The sequence below is a fragment of the Amblyomma americanum genome, chromosome 6 (genome assembly GCF_052857255.1).
Source record: "Amblyomma americanum isolate KBUSLIRL-KWMA chromosome 6, ASM5285725v1, whole genome shotgun sequence".
Classification (NCBI taxonomy): Eukaryota; Metazoa; Arthropoda; class Arachnida; order Ixodida; family Ixodidae; genus Amblyomma; species Amblyomma americanum.
The window spans coordinates 174,360,330-174,379,679 of record NC_135502.1 but is presented as its reverse complement, the minus strand read 5'-3'; the positions used below and the strand labels follow the sequence as shown (position 1 = coordinate 174,379,679).

Here is a 19,350-nt window from a genome sequence, read left to right as displayed (position 1 = left end):
GTAAAAAGGCGAGTTCAGATTCCTTTTTAGTACACCTTTAATGAACGTGTGTTAGTGGATGAACAGCACACTTGCAGAGCCAAACAGTAGCGGATATGCCACATCAGGGACAGCTTCATGCTCATTTCTTCCTGTTAAGCAGTGCCTTAGCTTATGTTTTTTTTTTTCTGTTCCTGAAATTCGAGGATTGATGAGTGAAGCAAATTTGATCCTACTTGGTGCGGTAGTTTTGGTGTGGAATTTGTTTTCTGCTGTTAAAGAGGCTTTGGACTAAAGCCCCACCAGACAGTCTTTATGATGTGTTGCATGCCCCCCACCTTTGATGCGACTATAAAGACTCTCCTAGTATCTGTCTGTGTCCTTGTATGAAGTTATTGCATGTCTGTTGCTTAGTATATTAACCGAATTGTTATTTTTTTCTCTCTCTTGCTTGGTTTCAAGTAACTCTTCACTATCAATAAACCGCTATCGGGACTATGTGCAGGCACTCAACGCCCGCGAGTTCCCATCCAGCAACCGGTCATACGGCGAGCTGCAGGCGAACCTCAGCGAGGCAGCGGCAGGACTCAATGAGGCTACCGGTCAGGTGGTGCAGTCTTCACGGGGCAACCCTGCTCAGCTGGCATCATCTGTGCACCACTTCGGCACTGCTTTTGGAAGCCTCCTGGGCTATGGCATGGAGATGGCTGGCCAAACTCATGACACGGAGGTGAGTACTCAGGGGATGCTTTCGGGAGATGACACACTGGCAGTTCTCGGCATTGGCAGGTGTGCACCACTCTCAGTGCAATACTAAAGTTTGCTCTGTGTGGAACTAAGAGCACACTGGTATGTGTAGGTGGAGTCTTTACCATGTAATTTCGTTCCATGAGCAGTACAGAGGTGGCACAGCTTCCATTTTCGCCTCCCAGCTTTTTAATGGCAATTTTGGCCCGAAGAGCATCTTAAAACATAACCTCGAAGGTTGCAGATATCCTAGGGGAAATGGCAAATAATTTGCATGCTGTTAATTCTTGATGTAATAACAAAAGAGGTTTGTTGCTTTCGTAAAGAGGATCCAAACTGCCGTCTTTCGCTTTTGAGAATGCAGTGTTAATCCATTCTACCACAGAACTGGTGACATTTTGTATTTTAATTTTGCTCTGATCTCACGAAATTTCCCCATATATGCCGTTAGGTGCCCTAGCGAAACTTCTAATAGCAGAACAGCCTATTTGCTTATCGACAACTAATACAGTAGAACTCCATTGTTATGTTCCCAGGTACTGAGTTATCTCGGCTACTATGTTTTCGTGAACCAGTCCCGTTCTAGCACCCATAGAAACCCACGCAATGCAACCGTTACATTGTTATTATGGCAACGTTCCCACTCGATACATTGTGAATGGCTCCTTGTGCTACTGCAGTACCTCATGCTGGTATTTTGACAGCCTACGTGAAGCACATGTGAAACTGTGACGACATGCCAGCCAAAGCAGGACCTCATGTTCCATTGGTGCCTGAATGCCACGATGTTCGGCGGCTTCCAGTGCAGTGCCCCAAGTCAGTGGCCCAAACACATCATGTGGCATGGACTTTGTTGGGCTGTCGGTGCAGTTCTATCGCCACTGTGATGCGGGCGCACACGATCAACCGTGCCTCGAGAGATGGCACGTGGGCAGCACTGTATGATGTGTGGTTCTCTGACGCTTTTGTTTCTGTCACCCATGTTTTTCTTGCACCCTAATGCTTAGCAGTGGTAGTTAGGAGATTCCAGTAGTAGAGAATCGTGTAGGGTCAAAGCAGCTGCCAATAAAACTGTGCAGAAGTGCACGCATGCCACAACTTGGCCTGCTCCGTACTCGCTTGCTCCTCGCTGCTGCCTCTCTTCCCTTGATAGCTGGGACAGGGAGCCATTGAAGGACATTTAGGACATTCTGCGCATGCACAGTGATTGCGAGAGCCACAAACCCTTAGAAATTCCAGAGAAGCATGTTAGACATGTGGGAAATGTGGCACCTAATGTTGTCGAATTTTTCTATGCGTTAGAATCGTCTTTTCTTGGGCTAGTTGGTTTTTCATGCTGTAGGTGTTTGCAGCGCACACGAAACACGGACGGACAGAAAAGGGAACGAAACACAGCGCTGACTTTCAACTGAGCTTTATTGGAAAAATAAGCGACTTTTATACAAAAATTTTTAACATGTGACTCAGAAGATGTCAAAACGTCCTACTACATGTGCCATCTAAAATCACTGGTACTCTAGATAAAAACCCTGAAAAAATGCGAATGGAAAACACTGAAGGACACGTGCCGCCTAAACCACCTAAAGGTTGTCATGATCAATAACGGTGAAGGAACAACATTCGAAAAAACTACCAAAAAACTATGATACCAAAATGCAAAAGCAGGGTGAAGCTGTATATGGGCTCCCGTTGTCACAAAAAAATATAAGATAAAAGAAAATACATGGACAAAAACAGGGCTGAAACGGTATAAAACACATTAACCAAAACAGCATAAGACCCATTATTTAAAGAGTGTTGAAATTTACAGGTGCGCGCCTGCGGCCTGCAAGAATCCAAGTTCTTTATCCAGGAGTACTAAGGACACAGCGCTGACGCACATGTCCCCTTTCTGTTGGATGGCTTTTGCCTCGATAATCTCCCTCGTGGTCTGATCGCTGCTTCTACCTAAAATCGAAGTGTCCTGGAACCGTGGTATGCACTTATTGCATTCGCTGCAGTGTACAGCGAGATTTCCTTCTCGTATGTTTCTCTTGCGCAGATTGTCATAATTATTGTTGTGTTCTCGGAGTCGGTCGTTAAGGCATCGGCCCGATTGTCCTATATAGACTTTCCCGCAGCTTAACGGAATCTGATACACCACACCCTTGGTACAAGGTATAAACGGAGACCGGTGTTTTTTGGAGCACTGCACACGTGGTGTACCACACGTCTGAGTAAGCTTACAAAGCTTTGACAGCTTTTCCGGGGCTGAAAACAATACTCTCAACTTCACTTTTTTGCCTATTCGTTTCAAATTGTGGGAGATGCTGTGCAAATAGGGTACTACAACCAGGTTTCGTTTTTGTTGACTCTCAGCCGAAGCTTTCATACTTCCTTTGCTTTTACTCTTCACTTCCCTATAGATTCTTTCAGCCACCGAGATGATGATCTGCTCCGGATAACCACTTTCTTTCAACCTTGCAGTCTGTTGATAAAAACTGCGCTCCATGGTATGTGGACAGGATTTTTGCAAAGCATTTGTCAAACACAGGTTAATAATAGAACGTTTTACTAGTTTAGAATGTGCCGAGTTGAACGGTAGGACACTTTTTTTGCCTCGTGGATCGTATGTCCAGCAGATATGATCTCTCGTGCGTACATACGATCCAAGAGGCAAAAAAAGTGTCCTACCGTTCAACTCGGCACATTCTAAACTAGTAAAACGTTCCATTGTTAACCTGTGTTTGACAAATGCTTTGCAAAAATCCTGTCCACATACCATGGAGCGCAGTTTTTATCAACAGACTGCAAGGTTGAAAGAAAGTGGTTATCCGGAGCAGATCATCATCTCGGTGGCTGAAAGAATCTATAGGGAAGTGAAGAGTAAAAGCAAAGGAAGTATGAAAGCTTCGGCTGAGAGTCAACAAAAACGAAACCTGGTTGTAGTACCCTATTTGCACAGCATCTCCCACAATTTGAAACGAATAGGCAAAAAAGTGAAGTTGAGAGTATTGTTTTCAGCCCCGGAAAAGCTGTCAAAGCTTTGTAAGCTTACTCAGACGTGTGGTACACCACGTGTGCAGTGCTCCAAAAAACACCGGTCTCCGTTTATACCTTGTACCAAGGGTGTGGTGTATCAGATTCCGTTAAGCTGCGGGAAAGTCTATATAGGACAATCGGGCCGATGCCTTAACGACCGACTCCGAGAACACAACAATAATTATGACAATCTGCGCAAGAGAAACATACGAGAAGGAAATCTCGCTGTACACTGCAGCGAATGCAATAAGTGCATACCACGGTTCCAGGACACTTCGATTTTAGGTAGAAGCAGCGATCAGACCACGAGGGAGATTATCGAGGCAAAAGCCATCCAACAGAAAGGGGACATGTGCGTCAGCGCTGTGTCCTTAGTACTCCTGGATAAAGAACTTGGATTCTTGCAGGCCGCAGGCGCGCACCTGTAAATTTCAACACTCTTTAAATAATGGGTCTTATGCTGTTTTGGTTAATGTGTTTTATACCGTTTCAGCCCTGTTTTTGTCAATGTATTTTCTTTTATCTTTTATTTTTTTTTGACAACGGGAGCCCATATACAGCTTCACCCCGCTTTTGCATTTTGGTATCAGTTTTTTGGTAGTTTTTTCGAATGTTGTTCCTTCACCGTTATTGATCATGACAACCTTTAGGTGGTTTAGGCGGCACGTGTCCTTCAGTGTTTTCCATTCGTGTTTTTTCAGGGTTTTTATCTAGAGTATCAGTGATTTTAGATGGCACATGTAGTAGGACGTTTTGACATCTTCTGAGTCACATGTTAAAAATTTTTGCATAAAAGTCGCTTATTTTTCCAATAAAGCTCAGTTGAAAGTCAGCGCTGTGTTTCGTTCCCTTTTCTGTCCGTCCGTGTTTGGTGTGCGCTGCAAACACCTACAGCATTTCTATACGTTGTTCTACGTGTTGGCTAATACATTTTTTTTTACACAGTCCCATGAAAAATGTAATGGCGGGATTCTACTAAGCAATGCATTAAATGTTGTGCCAATGTCAAATGCATTCAAAACGGTTCCAGCTCTGCCATAGTTGGAGCAAATTTTTAGTCAGTTTTCAGTTGGAATTATTGAGTGTTGAGTTTGGTGACCCAAAACGGTTGGGTGAGTCATAGCCAATGTTTTGTACATATTCTGCACCTTGAGTTCTGTTTCGTACCTTTTGCCTCATGAAATTTTGCTTCTGATGGTAGTGGGGTGGTGGTGTGAGTCATGGATGAGGGCGGAAAGGAGGAAGTGGTGCTGTTAACTCAGGTCCTGTCATGTGGCACACTCAGGTGTGCTCCCAGATGGTGGTGAGCCTCAAGAATGTGTCCATGGTGTCCAGCAAGCTGCTGGTAGCCGCCAAGTCGGTGGCAGCCGACCCCAGTGCCCCCAACGCCAAGAACCAGCTGGCTGCGGCTGCGCGCAATGTCACCGAGAGTATCAACCACCTGGTGGATGTGTGCACTTCAGCCGCACCCGGACAGAAAGAGTGCGATGGCGCCGTACGCGCTATCCAGGTAACAACACCCCTCCACCTCTACTTGCTTCTGTGCATGAGGCTCCTCCTATAGGTGAGAGCAGTGCTTCATGAATGGCAGCTGCACTCCCTGCTAGACTGACATGATTGCTTATGCTGGAGGAACAAAGCAGCCATCCTCACAATCATCAAGCTTAAGTGTCCCCACTGCATGTCAAGGGCCTAATTGGCTCTGAAATGCACCAGGCGCGGCCACCTGACTTTCTGCCGCCCCCTGGCAGAAAGTCAATATGTGCCTAGCAACATGTGCCTAGCTGTGCTTTTTCTCAGCGTAAGGATATCAATGAGAGGACAATGTGGCAAGCTGAGATCGCATTGAGAATCATCTGCAGATATTTTCGGAAGTTACTCTAGCTGAAGCTCTTCGGCGTATGCATCGAAATCGGCAAGCACAACGCTGTGGTGTGGTGTCTGAGAAAGCTGCACCACTATAATCGCAGTATTTCATGCGCATGCTCGTGGGTCCCGCGTTTCCCACCATTTCTATAAATGGCTGCTTTAAGCACGGTCCTGCGCGCTGCTGCTGCGAAGGTTTTTGCTAATGATACAAATTGCTGATTGCGGTCGTCAGTGTCGCCCGCTCATAAGAATGGCCTCCGAGATATTCGAGGGTCTTGGGGGCCACGGTGAACAGATGGCAGAAAGAGCAACGGCACTCTGCGATTGTTTCACACGTTCGGCGGAGGTGCAAAGGGACGTGCCACTTGTGTCGTTTTTGACGCCACTTCCTGCGCACCGGCACAGAGGCAGTGCGTCTCAGCTGAAGACACCATTAGTTTCGGCGTGCTGCAGAACTGAAATACCACGTGGATGGAAGCGCGGGAGGCGCGCATTGGTGCCGGAGCAGCAAAACGCCTTCAAAAAAAAAAAATCAGTGACAAGGCAGTCATTTTTCTAAACAGCATGCAGCGATAGGCCTAGCTGGCTGGCTGGCAGATATGCGCGGCTGATAGCTGCCGTCGCAGTGGGCTAGCAGCAAAGCTCTGAAAATGGAACTATGTGGCCGGATTCGGCTTGTCCTGTGGCCTGCTGTTGCATGCATGTCAGAGGGGTGCGGGACACAATCTAATATGCCGGTCAGGCCTAGCGATGAACTCTACCATATTTACTCGAATGTAACGCGACCGTGAATGTGACGCAAGGGGTGACTTTACATGCTGCCCAGCGGGAAAAAATAAAACCACAAATGTAACGCGAGGCCTAGGGACGCAAAACAAAGTGCCTTTAATAGACATCGTGGCCAACATGTTTGCTCATCTTCCTTGCGTTCGGAGGCCGAGTTCTCAGAAATGGAGTCCTCATTTTCGTTATCGAAGTCTCCCGGTAGCTTCTGCCGCATCGATATTGTTCGCCGCAGAGAAAATCCATTCCTCTTCATGAACGTTTGGGCCCACCCACGAGATGCTCTGAACTTCCCATCTCCCGAGCAACGTCTCTAGCTTTCCAACGGATCAGCTCGACACTGACCCCCATGAGACGTTGCGCTGCTCCATAACAAAGTCTGCCACTTTTTTCTCCAGCTGGACGTGATGGCCGTGGTGAAGCCCACGAAATCCTTTGCGGTCGGGCTCACATTTAAAAAGCCCCTCCCGCTGCAGCCGCCATCTGCGGATGGTTGACTTGTTTAGGTCAAGTTTTTGAGCTGCCACAGAGTTCCCGACCCCTTCAGCTAACAGGATCGCTAATCTCATAAAACGAGTGTCGCACTGAGCACAACGCGTTGCCATTGTGTGCACTGAATCAATGCACCGTGAGCGACGCCACAAGAACACGACGTGATGATGCATTGAGCACGAGGTCGCAACAAACACAAAAAAATGACAGAGAACAACGCTTTGAGTTTGGATGGATGAGGATTTGGCTTCCGTGGTACCCATGTTGCCAGCATAAGATCGCAAAACTGCAGAAACCGAAACCAGGCTGATTGCTTTGAAATGGCTGCACCGCGGGACTGCTTTAGGCCAATCGATGTGCGGTATTCGATTATAACGCAAGGATAGATTCTAAGGGGAAAAATCCGGGAAAAAACTCGCGCTACATTCGAGTAAATACGGTATCTGGACGATCGCTTGCCTTGCCTATCGTACTTTGACACGGCACCACATCGGGAACCTGTCCAAATGAACCAACAAACGGGATTCTGATGCTTTAGACTTACATGGCCATTTGGTGGGACTCCAGCAGCAATTCGAATTTTCTGAATTTTCGAATTAATGGGGGTCAAATTAACAAGGTCCTTCTATATTCACATGTTGTTTGACATTACTTTAATTTTCTTCAAAATTTTTTTGTCCCACTGTTTGGCCCTGCGTGTGTAGGTCCCCACTTATGCACTGTTCTCTCCCCTGACTAAGCAGTATGCATAGCTGAGTACATTTGAAAGGGAATGCAGGGGGAGAGGGCGCAGTATGGAGATAAAGACAAAAGGCCAAGTGTCATTCATTTTGTAAAGCTCAAATTCAGTTGTTTATTACAGTTGCTGTTGTACATTGCAGTAGCAGATTTTGTTGAAAGTGTGTGGTGCCTTTCTTCTTGTTACTGAGCGTGGGTATCCCTTATTGCCAGATGATGCGGCCCATGCTGGATCAGCCAAACGAACCGGTCAACGACCTCACCTACTACGACTGCCTGGACACTGTGCTGGAGCGTTCACGGGTGAGATGTGACCCACTTGCATACATCTTGACAGCAAGCCATTCTGTGAAGGTGTCCGGCATTGTCATGGGCTGATAGAGAGGTGTTTACAGTCGAGCCCACATATAACGGCCCCACTTAAGACGAACTTTCGCTTATAACGAACGAAACCTGCGCGACCGGGAAAATATACATTGTTTCAGTGCACAAAATCACACATATAACAAACATCATTAAGCCCTGCTGATCGGTTACAGCGAACGGACGGCGTAAATCTGGCGCCGCGATGCGAGATAACCTGCCTCCGACCCCCTTGTGCACCCGGCATGCAGCATGTTTTCCCGAGACTAATCGCAGGCCAACTGTCTGCCCCGTTTCGCGCCGCTCTCGAGCAAGCTACCCTTAAATGCCGACGCGCCTTCTAACATTGCCCTCCCGCCCCTCCTCGCAACTCCGCTCCCCTCTCCTCACTCTCTTGCAAATCCGCGCGTGGCCTCCATGATCAACAGTGCCGATCGCGGAGGCCACGCTCCGTAAAGCAGGCCTTCCGTGGGAGCCAAGAGGTGGCTGCACTGGCACTCACGGACACCCCTCATTGGTCTCTCCGCCGGCGCTGTGCGTCTGTATCTTTCACTTGATTGGCTTGATTGCCGCCTGTACACGTTGCACATCTACCCCACCTTGTTGTGGTGCAAAGGTTTTGATGGCTTCGTTCAAATCTCGGGCCCTCGTAATTCGGGATGGCGGACAGGAACACCGTGCCCATTTCCATTGTATTCAGCGGTAGAGATGATGAAAGCGGCCTGGGCGGAGGTGACGGCCACTGGCGAGTGGAACTGCTTCCGCAAGGCCGGCTTCGTCAACACAGTGTCTGATGCCGAGCCTGATTGCTTCAGAAGATGACCAGCCCGGCAGCAGTTTGTGGTAGCACGTCGTTGACTCCGACATGAGGGGTCATGACATTGGTTGGAATGATTTTATTTCTGTCGATGACGACGGCGACACCGTGGAACCATGCACGGTTGAGGGCATCGTTTCTGAAGTGCTGGACGAGAGTGACGCGGAAGAATCAGATGAGGATGAAACTTCGGAGCCAGCACCTATAAGCACCCCTGTAGCAATGAGCTGCATAGTGAGCCTCAGACAGCTTGTCTATGCCAAGGGCCTCGGCGATAGCACGCTTTTGCTTTAAATAAACTGGAAACCTACCTGATCGGATCTGCGTTGCAGAAACAGACGTCATCACGGACTTTTTCGCAACGAAAAAATTTTGTGTTTTGACAAGCAACTGTCTTGAAAGCTGTGGTCCACTTACTATAAACTTCGGGATATAACGAACGGGCGGCGCGTGACGCTCATGTTCGTTATAAGCAGGCTCGACTGTGTAAGTTTGGCACAGGATAGTAGCCAGTTTCTAGGTTGCACCTTCTGCACCACCTAGCAGGTGATATTCTTTGAGCAGTAAGTGCCCTTTTTGGAGACGAGTGAGCCTTATTATGTGCACAGCAGTGGTCATGCATGCTTGAGATTCGGCTTCTTGTGCCGTAATTTTACTCCAATCGCTGTTGAGACCATGTTTCCGTTGCAGCAAGTGGAACGCATTACACTGGTTGGTCAGAATAGTTGACGTGACGTCACGCAAGATGTCATGGCAGCATGCCGTGGTGATTGGCCAGAATGTCAGTCACGTTTGGTCCGGACGCAGAAAAGCAGCAAAAAGCACTCATACCCAGAATTACTGAGCACCCCAAGTGGTGTCAACATTCTGCACCACCCCATCTGTCACTGAAATTCGAACTACACCACAAAACATCCAGTGATGTTATTTTCTTTGTGCAAAATGATGGTAAGATTGTGTAAACATTTCAAGTTTAAAAGTGGATAATGTAGTACATGATGAACTTGAAGGGACCAGAAAATTTGTTTGTCTTGTCAAAAGTTCGTGTTAATAGAATTTGCCCCTAAAAAGATATGTGAGCATGCCAGTTCTGTCCTGTCCCTATATACAACCTTTGTCCGTAAAGTTTTGAGACTGATTTATTTTCTTCTCTAGAAATGATTCCCCAAAACAAATGTTGGTGTGTATATGTAGCGCTATCTTTTCGGGTTAACCTGAGCTATATATGTTAATTTCTGTCGCAGCCGCTAGATGGCACTACAGGTAGAAAAATACGCTGTCGCTAGTCATTTTCACATTCTACTATTAGTTAATGTGAAGAGATGGACGTCCACCTCGAACCGCGTGTAATCATAAATGTCTGTGTGGAGCTTGGCAACACAGCCACGCAGACGTATGAGCTGCTTCGTGACGCTTACGGCAATGAGGCCTTATCGCGGGCGCGCGTTTTCGAGTGGCACAAGAGGTTCGTTTCGAGGAGGACGTCGGTGGAAGATCACACAAGGCAGGGCCGCCCTTCAACCTCACGAAATGAAAACAACGTGGCTGGTATTGGGGAAATCGTACAGCAAGACCGCACCATTACAGTCCGCATGCTATCAAATGCTCTCGACATTAGTAAGACAACATGCCGCCAAGTTTTGTGTGAGAACTTGTGGAAATGAAAGCTGAATGCCAGACTTGTGCCGCACTCCCTCACACAGGACCAGAAGGACACGCGGGTATCAGTTAGCGCTGATTTACTCTCCGAGGCAGAGAAGGTTGCTGCATTCGTCGGCAGCATTAAGGCTGAAGACTAAGCATGGTGTTTTCAATACGATCCTCAAACAAAGAGTCGGAGCACTGAATGGCGGTCCACAAGCTCTCCGGCGTCGAGAAAAGTGTGGCGACAGAAGACGAAAACAAAGGATGTTGATATTTTTTTTTCAATGCAATAGGTGTCATACATCATGAGTTCATCCCACAAGGGCAGACGGTGAATCAGGAGGCTTATACAGTACAACCTCGTTAATTCGAAGTCATTGGGACCGCGAGAAATCTTCGAATTAAGCGGGTTTTCGAATTAACCGAACACACCAAGAAATACGACTTAGGCAAAAAAATTCGTTGCAGGAACGTGCTACCTTTATTTGGCATATTTTGAATTACTACTGAAAATAATCAGAGATGCTGGTTTGCCGCGTCCGGTAGTTTGCGGCTCCGAAGGTCATGCTCTCGAGTTGGCCAACTAGGTGAAACATCTCTGTACTTCCACCGTGGCACTCAACGAAACTGCGGATAACGTTCAGCGATCCGATAACCTCACCGAGTGCAGGTGCTCGGGGAGGCTCGTCGGTGTCGTCGTCGCTATCGTCGCTGTCATCGCGCTTGTTCATAACAGCAGTAATCTCACTCTCCAAGTCAGAGTTGCCTGTCTGCTCTTCGCTCTCAAAGTTGAGATACTCGGCGAAGCCGACTGTGTTGGACTCACCCTCCTCTGCGCAGAGTGCATTGATGCGGTCGCAATACTCTGCTCCTTCTTCGTCAAGCGTAGCACATGGGTAGTCTGCATCGGCATCAACGGTGCTTTCACTAGAAAAACCAGCGTGTTCAAAACAACGCCTGATCAATGCGGGCTCCACTTGTTTCCAAGCGCACACCATGAGGCATATGGCTCCGAGGAGGTCGATGGAGTACTCCTTGCCATTGTCGTAGCAAAGGAGCATGCGCTTGAGCTGGTGGTGCCGATAAATCTTCCTAGTGTGGTGAATGACGCCTTGGTCCATCGGCTGTGAGATCGAAGTGGTGTTCGGAGGTAAAAATACCATCCTGATGGCCTGGAGATGTGGAATGTCGCCATGTGCCGGGCAGTTGTCGACGACAAACAGGACATTCCTGCCTGTGGCCGCGAACTTGCGGTCAAGTTGCCGCACGTACTCCTCAAATATTGCACCTGTCATCCAGGCTTTCTTATTGTGCCTGTAGATGAGTTCATCCTTTGGCGGCAGCCACGCATTTTTGAAGCAGCGAGGCTTCCCCGTGTTCCCGACAACCAGTAGCGGCAGCTTGTGTTTACCGCACATGTTCGCGCCGAACAGCACAGTAATCCTGTCCTTGGCCTGTTTCCTACCCTTGATGGTGGTGTTCTTCACTGCGAATGTTTTCGTTGGCAGCATCTTATAAAAAGTGCAGCCTCATCAAGGTTGTAAACGTCGTCTGCACCGTACTCGCTAAGCAGCGGCGCCAATGTGTGGTTTTTCCAATCTTCGACAACGCTCTCGTTAGTGCTGCCGCTCTCACCACAGACGGTCAGAAAGGTTAAATTATTGCGTTCTTTAAAACGGCAAAACCATCCATTACTGCACTTAAATTCTTCGTGCCCAAGTTGTAGAGCTAGGTCGTTGGCCTTCTCCCGCAGTAGCGTTCCATTGACGGGAAGGTGGGCTGCGTTTGCTTTCTGCAGCCAGCGAAGCAGAGCAGATTCCACATCTTGATACGTGGGAGCCCGCACTCGTGACCGCTTCGAAGAATATGTCTTGCCGTAAGCCTCTAGTATTTTTGACTTGTTGCTCAATATTGTGGACAACGTCGAGAGGGGCACGCCATGCCTTTTGGCCAACTCGGTCTTCAAACAAGCGCTCTTGCCTGCTTCCTGGATCAAGCAGAACTTCTGCTGCAGCGTTAAAGTCTTGTACTTTGGCATTTCGTCCACTGCTACGGTCAAAATGCTAGCACTTCTGCACAGTCCCCGCAAAAAACAACGGCACAGTAGCCGACCCCCGTGGGGTCGAGATCATGTGATAAAAACTGGTATGCCCGCCGCGCTGCAGTGAAGCACGTCTTCTCCTCTGCAGGCGCGCGTTCCGGCGGTCCGCGAGGTGCACTGCGGACCGATTTTTGTGCCGAGAGTGCTCCGGCTGGGGCGCTTCACCTACAAATCATCGCCGTTGCTATGTGGCTTTGCCTCGCGGCTCTGTAGGGCCGTCGTTTCGCCGGGTTTGCGGCGAGACATGGATCAGGCATTGCCGCATAGCACCCCAAATTTTCGAATTAACCGGGCTGGCGCAGGCCACCTGTTCGAATTATCCGGCCAAATGGCCAAATTTACATTGGAAAATACGGGACCGCAGAAAACCTTCGAATTGTCCGGGATTTCGAATTAACCGAGTTCGAATTATCGAGGTTTTACTGTATCCGCGTGCTCCAACACATGCATGATGCTCTGCAACGCCGTCGCTCTGACTTATGGGTATCTGGAGAATGGAGCCTTCTCCGCGATAACGCAAGGCCGCTCACTGCTCTCAGCGTGACAAAATGTCTCTCAAAGCGCAGCATTACTGTACTTCCTCATCCGCCATACATGCCTGACATCTCCCCATGTGAATTTTTCCTGTTTTCTTGTGTGAAGAGAGCCCTAAAAGGTCGCTGGATGGGGAGCGTGGAGGCCTTTCAAGACGCCACGACAAAAGACCTGACAGCCCTGCCAAAAGAAGGGTTTTCCAACTGTTTCCAAGACCTCAAGAAGCATTGGAAGCTGTGTATAGACTGCAAGGGAGACTATTTCGAAGTGGTGCTGCACAAATGATTTCATTGTTAAACGCATTTTTTTTTAATGGACTCAGTCTTGGAACTTTACAGACAAAGGTTGTGTACAACAGAAGCTCGTTAAATCAAACTCAGTTAATTCAAACTTATGGTTAATTCAAACTGATACCCGGGTCCTGGCACAGCTCTATGTATTTCAATGGGGAAAGCTCCTGATAATTCGAATAAGTCAACTTCCGCTACAGTTAATTCGAACTAGGAGCCACTGGCTGACACCGCCCCTTGTAGATAGAAGTTGAGCCATAGTGAGTAAAACACGCTCCAAATTTACCAGAATTGTAAACAATGGAAAGGAAAAACAAAGCCGAGTTCACGAGGCTTACGGAGCCTGCGTCACCCGCGTTCCGGTGCATGCCGTAGCAGGTTTTCGCTGCCGGAGCACTCGCCCGCGCTGCTGATGCTTCGGCGCATGCCGTTTCAGGTTTTCGTTGTGCTGCGGTCGCGATCACGTGGTGTAAACAACGTAGTATGGTAGTTTGGGCGATGCTGGCTTCTGTTGATGCCGCGAGCGCGAGCTACGTGACAGCAGCGTGGAGACGTTAGAGCCCTTGAGTGACGCTGATATAATTTAGGCTGCATGCTCCCAGCAGACGTCGCAGGGCTCACGTGCGGTGAGAACAGCCGACAGTGATGAGTCCGACGGCGGCGACGAGACTATGCCACTGCCAAGCGCACGTGAAGTAGCGTCGGCGCTCGATGTTGCAGCACGCCACTTCTCTGTCAGTGAGTGCTCTCACGTTGCACAAGAGCTTTGGGCAAGTTGCAGATGATGCTGATGGAGTCTCGGCAGAAGAAATGCAAGCAAATGCTCTTCGCTGAATACTTTTAATTTTAACAACCCTTTCCAGTAAATAAGCATGTTTTGGAGCATAAATAGTGTCATGTATTCCGGCACTAAAGATTGCTGCTCACACGAGTGCATTCTAGTACTTGTTTCTGACACATAACTGGCCGATTAATTTATTTCATTTTGCATTAGGACCGGATGAATTAAATTCTCAGAATATGCCTGCCACAAACGTCTAGTAGCGCCTAGCTCGCAGTAACGAGTCTAGATGTGACTGCTTCGGGTTCTGCCTGCGCAGCGGGGCGCTTTATTGTCACGAAACTTTCACTTGGTTCTGCCAAATTTCGAGTAGTAAAGCACTAGCTAACAGATAGATGGCATAGCCAGTTCGTTATATCCAGGCCAACAATCGCGAAACTTCTTTACATGGAAGTCTCAAATGCATGTGCTTCAATCGGGCGGCGGTGGGGAATTGAGGAACTTCATAATATCGAGGAATTCTTTATATGGAGGTCCGTTACATTCAGGTCTAACTGTAGTGGTTTTTTGGTTCGAAGTGAATAGTAATTTTCTTCAAAAAATTTCAAAGCAGGTATTTCAAATACGTCTGGTACAGAAATAAAGTTGAATGGCACAACAAGCATTTTCAGAATCTTGAGTTCTTGGAACACACAAGGCCATTTCACATTCACAGACGTGCTGCAAAAATGGCCATCGGAAATTGGCAGAGTTAACCTACATACGGAGTTGACATATTTGGGAGAGCTATCTTGAGACCCTCGAATGTTGGCCTTAATTGTGATTGCATCGTTTCACACCTGTTTCTTTTAAGTGACCACTCCATGAACACCTGCTAGGCGCACACATTGTGCGCCCAGCGCCACCCCGTGTCAGTTGTCGGAAAGGGGCACCTATCTCTGTGTGTGTCATGGTAGCTTCATCTTGTGGTCCGGCTGTCGCGCTTGATTCGCGAATTTCACATGGAGATGAGCGGCTGTGGCGCAGTCAGCTAAGACTCATTCCATGCTAGTCAAGGAAGCTGTGTGTCCTCCGATTAGAGAGGTTTAGCATAGCATGATTCGCTTCCACAGGGAGCTACTGCGCACATGCAGATCGCCCTAAAAACGCCTCAAGGCGCTAGGCACCAGCCAGCTGTTTACACACCTGCCCTGTCGGGACCAGTCAGTGCATGCGCACTGGCGGTGCACGGAAACTGATTGTGCTGTGCTAAATCTCTCTACTGAACGTGCACACCACAGGTAGCGCAGCTGCAGACACCTGCCAGGTACAAATGTGGGCACCGCACTTCCGCGTGCTGGTGTCTGTTGCTGCAAGAATGCACAGAATGCGCGTGCAGGTGTGGCATCCCAGAAGAGGGAGGTAACACTGAACCGAAACCACACAAAGGAAGAGTTTGAGGAACATCATTCGCTCGAGATGAATACTTCAAGATTTCGAATGCCAAACATTCGGATTGAATTGAATATTGAATACTTTACTATTCGACCGAATATTTGAAATTATTGGATATTTGCACAGGCTGAGCCCTATTCATGGAACCAACCGAATGGTCTCGCATTGTTCATCTTAAATGAGTTCATCTTAACAGGAGTCTACTGTATTGGATTTGGGCCTCAAATCAGATATCAGATTTCAGAAATGCATATATTTTTGTAGCATTTCAAGGTTTAGAGATGCTAGAAAATGTGCCTTTAAGACGATGAGGTTAATTGAGCAGTCATATACTATTACTGGAATATTTTCCAGGCTTGACTGGATTGGTCAAATGCCGTAAAAGCCACATTCACTCAAAATAGTTCTTTTTTTATTAGGGGTGTGCAAATGTTCGAAATTTTGAATACGAATCGAATATGTTTGATATTCGATTCATATTCGTATTCGAAAATAGATATTCGTTAATTTCCGAATATTCGAAAATTCCCAAATACTCACCAGCGATCGTATACTGCACATACCTTCATAAATTCAACCGTGGCAAAACCACAATATCTGGGCAAATTAGCCGATAATTGAGTTAAAAATTCCAGGAAAACAATACAGAGGTCCTATCCCCTTCCTTCTCCGCCGTTTCTCACGCGGACCGACCGCATTCCAAGGCTTCATCTCGAGAATTTCTCCAAGTGGGCTTTCCCACATATCACTCGTGTTGCGAATAAGATGGCCGACGGCCCGCTTCGAGCAATCGCAACGCGAAATCGCGCTTTTATTTTTAATCCTTCGCTAATACGTTACATATTTAATGCCCACATCCAAAGAATGCGTCCTGTCGCCTTCATAACTCTCCGAGCAAGACTTCCACCATCCCGTTTTGTAAACTACGCTATGCGGGAAAACCTACTTGCGGAATGCCGCGGGAGCCTCCTGAAGGAGCGCGTCGAGTAGTCACAATAGGGCAAGCCATCCTGTCAAAGTCTGGCCTATTGCATGGTGCATTGTAACCTGCACGCCTCTTTAGCGGGCGTAACGGCAGGCGTGGCAACAATCGGAAGGCCTCTGTCGCTAGGGCAAAAAAATAGCCTGGCTGCGTAGTTTCTGTTTCTGAGCTTCACCGTTGCCCCGTGGCAACTTCAAATGTCGGCCCGCGCATTCGCCGATAGTCCAATCCCAGCTCCGCGCGGCTTATGTCTTTTTCCTTTTTAGAAACAGCCTCTTCACTCCGACGCCAGTGTGTGTTCCCCGGCCCCTTGCTTGCATTTGTGTTGTTCTTCCAGCACTCCAAAATGGGTGGCTCGTCACGGGCTTACAGGTGTTAGCGCGATGGAGCCGCCTCATAAGGCCTTACTGAATCTTTAGCATTTTCGGCAGCATTTTTTTTTAAGAGGGGGGGGGGGGGGGGGCGGCAATTTTATTAGCAGAAGTCTTCGGATGAACCGGGCATTTCTTCCAGTTCCTTGAACTCCAAATGAATGATGTTTAATAGTCATCATGTTATTTTTTTTTTTGTTGCCAGTCTTGTCATTTTATGGATTTTGTTTTCCATGACCTCATTATGGTTTTATTTATTTTTATTTATCAATACTGCAATCCCCTCTGGGGATTTTAGCAGGGTGGGATACAATAAATACATAATGAAAACAATAACACAGACAAAGCATATAATACAAATTAGATCCATGGAGCGTATAAACAGTTAAAGACAACACATTTCTAAACAATACCTGAAATAAATGCCGATAGTGATGATTTTGAAATTTGATCATTGGTTAGTAGATTCCATTCAGTTACTGTTCGGGGAAAGAAAGAATACTTAAAACAGTTATTATGGGTGCTAAAGGCGGTTATTGTGCGACTGTGTCTCTGCCTTGTAGAATACCCAGATGAAAAACTAATTATTCCCGTGAGGTCGGTTTTATAATGACCGTTAATAAGCTGAAAGAGGAATTTTAGTCGTGATACACGGTTTCTTTGCGTTAATGGTGGCAGGTTTGCTTTCATTAGTAGTTCGGTTACTGATGTACGTCCAAAGCTATTATATATGAAGCGAACTGCTTTTCTTTGCACCATTTCCATCTTGGTGATGTTAGTCTTGGTGAAAGGGTCCCAAATTACACATGCATAGTCTAGTATCGGCAGAATTACACTTTTGTATGCGAGCAGACGGACAGAAGGGGTGGAAAGTCTCAAAGCCTTCCTCAAGAAGAATAATTTGCGGTTAGCATTAGCTACTACATATTCAAGGTGCTTAGTCCAAGTGAGATCATTAGTGATCCAGAGTCCTAGATACTTGTAGTGTGTTACTTCGGAGAGAAATATGTCGTTAGTAGCATATGGATATTTAAGTTTGTGCTTCTTGCGTGTAATGGTCATAAAAACAGTTTTTTGAAAATTAATTGACATTTGCCAAGCTTTGCACCAGGCAACAACTTGTCCTAAGGCATTGTTCAGCAGTTCCTGTTATGCTGTCTAATCAAGTAGTATACATTTCTGTGCACATTTTGTTTTTTTATATGGTACTGAGGCAGTCTAGTTTTGTTTATTTTAGTTGCAAAGACCATACACTATATTGAAAAAAAAATAAGGGCAACAACGTTTGCTTGCTCATTGTTATCTGAAAATTTTTTTTTGTACTGAACAGATATTCGAAGCCATTATTTTTTCTTCATATTGGTATTTGAAAATTTCAATATTTGCACACCCCTATTTTTCATACTTCATTTCCAATTGTGAAGTGTCCTGCAGGACTCCTTTGGTGTTTGTTTACTTCATAAAGATAGGCTCTCAGATATATGAGGTTCTATGGGAGCTTGCAAGGGGAATAGCTATTCAGTTTTTTGCACGCATTATTTCATTATGAATGGTTTCATTGCCACAATGTTCGTCTGTATCTTCTTCGTACTGAAAACCCACTTCTCACAAATGCCTGATTATGAGTGCTGAGTGGTTGCCCTGTGGCACCAGGCATCCATTGAAGGCGTTTTTCTACACGTCCATTGAAAAAGCAGAGGATGGTGTATTTGAGTGACGTGAGGACACCTTGGACAAGAGACTCTCTTGAGTGGAGAGGGAGGGGGGGGGGGGGGGGGGGGGGGAGGGAGTGCTGGTGCTGGTGATCATGGGTGTGGTGCCCCTCCCTCTTGCGCAGAGCCTGGGGGATGCCATGACAGGTATTGCCAACCACGCCAAGCGGAGCGAGCATGAGCAGTTTGGTGAGAGCGTCCGAGAAGTCTCCAGCACCATCTGCACCCTGGTGGAGGCCTCGGCACAGGTGAGCCTCTGTTCTCCTAGCAAACTTTTCATGAAAGCGCACGACCAGACAAGGACGATGAAGAAAGAACACACCACCGCTATACCAACATGACCTAACTGCAACGCTATTGATCTACTTCCAGTTAACTCCTAATAATAAAAAATATAAGTGAAATGACCCACTTTGGGTTTCTAAGCACCTACTTCCATTTTGCTAGAATTCCAGCCTATTTTCTTTCTCTTTCATTTAATGCCTTCATTGCAGGTCCCAGCAAAAACTGATGGTCTATCAGGGGCGGCTGTAAGTTGGGTTACAGTGTCGAGAATAGGGGAAGTGTGCTGACTGCGCCGCCAGCACTGAGGCTCCGGGAAAGGAGGTCTAGGCACCGCTCACGCCCGCTTACACGTCTGCTCGCTGCGAATCGTCTGCTTGCGGCGCAAGAAACCAGCCGCATTTGGTGAC

General features: G+C 47.3%; 1 protein-coding gene across 6 annotated transcripts in view; it reads left to right on the top strand.

Annotated features, from left to right (window-relative positions):
• The window catches only part of rhea (Talin_middle and talin-RS domain-containing protein rhea), a 411,461-nt gene that overhangs the window by 232,280 nt on the left and 159,831 nt on the right, over positions 1–19,350 (top strand). For all 6 annotated transcript variants that reach the window (XR_013306466.1, XR_013306465.1, XR_013306467.1 and 3 more), the window contains 4 exons: positions 485–709; positions 5,033–5,257; positions 7,843–7,932; positions 18,784–18,906. Coding sequence is in view for 3 of the 6 variants with exons in the window: in XM_077628096.1 (XP_077484222.1) it covers positions 485–709; positions 5,033–5,257; positions 7,843–7,932; positions 18,784–18,906 (663 nt within the window). In the remaining 3 variants the exon portion in view is untranslated. The remainder of the gene's footprint in view (positions 1–484; positions 710–5,032; positions 5,258–7,842; positions 7,933–18,783; positions 18,907–19,350) is intronic.